Here is a 2,766-nt window from a genome sequence, read left to right as displayed (position 1 = left end):
GGAGGGATAGCATTAGGAGATATACCTAATGTAAATGATGAGTTAATGGGTGCAGCACACCAACATGGCACATGTATACATATGTAACAAACTTGTGCGTTGTGCACATGACCCTAGAACTTAAAGTATAATAAAAAAGAAAAAAAATAAGCTTCTCAATGGCAAGGATGTTTGTTTTGTATATTGACGGACCGCTAAAGACTCGAACAGTGTCTGGCACACAGGAGAGGACCAACAAATACGGAATGAGAAAAACCAATGCTCCACGGAAAAGAAATGAACCTAGCAGGGAGTTTCTCAACTGTGACCACAAGAGGGCGCGCAAGATACGTGTGAAGCTCTTGCAGCCCCAAGGTGGGTGGTCTCTCTGCTCCTCAGCCTGGAGGACCAGGGACAGGTGTGACAAGGACCACACCCTTTCTCCTTTGTGAGCCTCTATTTCCTCATGTGTAGCGTGGAGATGGAAATGCCTGAAATATGTTCCCGTGAGAAGCAAAAAGCCAACAACGCATGCACGTGAATGTCTTCCAAGGGGTTATTGCATAGGTCGAAATCCATCTAATTGTGTATATTAAGTGAGAGGGTTTTTTAGTAGAACAATATATCTAAATAAAGCTGCTAAAATGTAAATAAAATAAAACTTGCGTCCAACAACAGCAGAGCCATTAAGCTAGCACAAGAAATCTGAAGGAGAGCAATCCAGACCCCAATAAATCCACAAAGATATATATACATATGTGTATACATATGTGTATATATGTGTATATACATATACACATATATACATATACACACACACATACACACACACACATACATATATATGTATTTTTTTTTTCTTGAGACAGAGTTTTGCTCTTGTTGCCCAGGCTGGAGTGTGAGGCCCGAACTCGGCTAACCTCAACCTCTGCCTCCCGGGTTCAAGTAATTCTCCTACCTCAGCCTTCCAAGTAGCTGGGATTACAGGCATGTGCCATCACGCTTGGCTAATAGAAATACTAATTACATGAAGTGACCAGTGAGCACAGTAATCCTGTGAAATTATTAAAACATAAAACTAAATGGAAGCTCTGGTTGAAAAGTACAATACATTCCTAGCAGGATGGGAGACATATTCACCAAAATCAATCATGTGTATGTATACTAACAAAAAATAATTTAAAAATGAAGTGAGGAGAGGAATTTTATTTACAAAGCCTCCAAAGTAATAAAATGAGTGGGAAGAAATTTAGTAAAATAAATAAAGGATGTGTATACTAAAAATTACAAAAAATGCTGTGGAGAAGTTGAAGATCTAAATAGATGGAGAGGCCGAGCGTGGTGGCTCACTCCTGTAATCTCAGCACTTTGGGAGGCCAAGGCAGGCAGGTCACCTGACGTCAGGAGTTCGAGACCAGCCTGACCTACATGGGGAAACTGGTTTCCACTAAGAAACAAACAAACAAAGAAAAAGGAAACAAAAATTAGCCAAATGTGATGGGGTGCACCTGTAGTCCCAGTTACTCAGGAGGCTGAGGCAGGAGAATCGCTTGAACCTGGGAGTCGCAGGTTGCAGTGAGTCGAGATCGTGCCACTGCACTCCAGCCTGGGTGACAGAGCCAGACTCCATCTCAAAATACATACATACATACATACATATAAAAATGGAGAAACAGTTCATACATTCAAAATAGCATCCAAAATAATAAATATAAGACATAAAAATTAACAAAAAGTGTCATCTTGCAACAGTAACATAATATGAATAAACCTCACTGACCACATCCTTCCTCATTCTTAGAAAGGGAATCCTGCTCATAGTGGTTGACCTGTGGCCGCGTAATTCTGTCCAAATATCCCTGAATGGTAAATGTGAGAGCAGTAGAATGAATTCCATTGAAAATAAGAAAACAAGAAGAAATAAAGTCAGAACTCAAAAGTGTTTTTTAAGGGTTATTGGGATGGAATTTTGTTTGTTGTTTTGAGATGCGGACTTGCTCTGTCACCCAGGCTGGAGTGCAATGGTGCGATCTCAGCTCACTGAGATCTCTGCCTCCCAGGTTGAAGCCATTCTCCTGCCTCAGCCTCCTGAGTAGCTGAGATTATAGGCGCCCGCCCCTACGCCCGGATAATTTTTGTATTTTTAGTAGAGACGGGATTTCACCTTATTGGCCAGGCTGGTCTCGAACTCCAGTCCCTCAGGTGATCAGCCCACCTTGGCCTCCCAAAGTGCTGGGATCACAGGAATGAGCCACCGCGCCCGGCCACCACACTTCTTTTAATGCTCAGCTGCCACCAATTTGAAATCCTTACGTTTTGAAGAAGGGACCCCGTGTTCTCATTTGCAATAGACCCCACCAATTATGTGGCTGGTTCTGGATGGAACAGCGGGAAGGGCAGAGGCCTGGGAGAAAGCAGCCGAGAACAGCAACGATGGAGAGATAAAAGGGAAATGAACTCTGGACAATATCCTGGCAGCAGCCTGGGAAAACAAAGAGGGAGAAGAGAGAAGTGCGTCCCAGAAGCCTGGAGAGGAAGATGCACTGTGCCTTCCTTGTGGTCTCAAAACCAGGCCAAATATGATTTTTTTTTTTTTTTTAAAGTCCAGGTCCGGTGGCTCAAGTCTGTAATTTCAGCACTTTGGGAGGCTGAGATGGGTGGATCATGAGGTCAGGAGTTCAATACCACCCTGGCCAACATGGTGAAACCCCATCTCTACTAAAAATACAATAATTAGCTGGGCGTGGTGGCGCAAGTCTGTAATCCCAGCTACTTGGGAGGCTGAGG

At 43.2% G+C, this 2,766-nt stretch overlaps 1 protein-coding gene across 1 annotated transcript in view; it reads left to right on the top strand.

The window, feature by feature from the left end:
- The first annotated feature begins 245 nt into the window (after positions 1–245).
- Positions 246–2,766, top strand: part of LOC105504950 (leukocyte-associated immunoglobulin-like receptor 1) — a 45,822-nt gene continuing 43,301 nt past the window's right edge. The window contains exon 1 of the mRNA XM_011932596.1: positions 246–354. Within this exon, the coding sequence (XP_011787986.1) occupies positions 246–354 (109 nt within the window). The remainder of the gene's footprint in view (positions 355–2,766) is intronic.

Source organism: Colobus angolensis, unplaced genomic scaffold (genome assembly GCF_000951035.1).
Source record: "Colobus angolensis palliatus isolate OR3802 unplaced genomic scaffold, Cang.pa_1.0 Scaffold96, whole genome shotgun sequence".
NCBI lineage: Eukaryota > Metazoa > Chordata > Mammalia > Primates > Cercopithecidae > Colobus > Colobus angolensis.
Note: the sequence above shows the minus strand (reverse complement) of the source record. Positions and strands in the feature narration are given on the sequence as shown.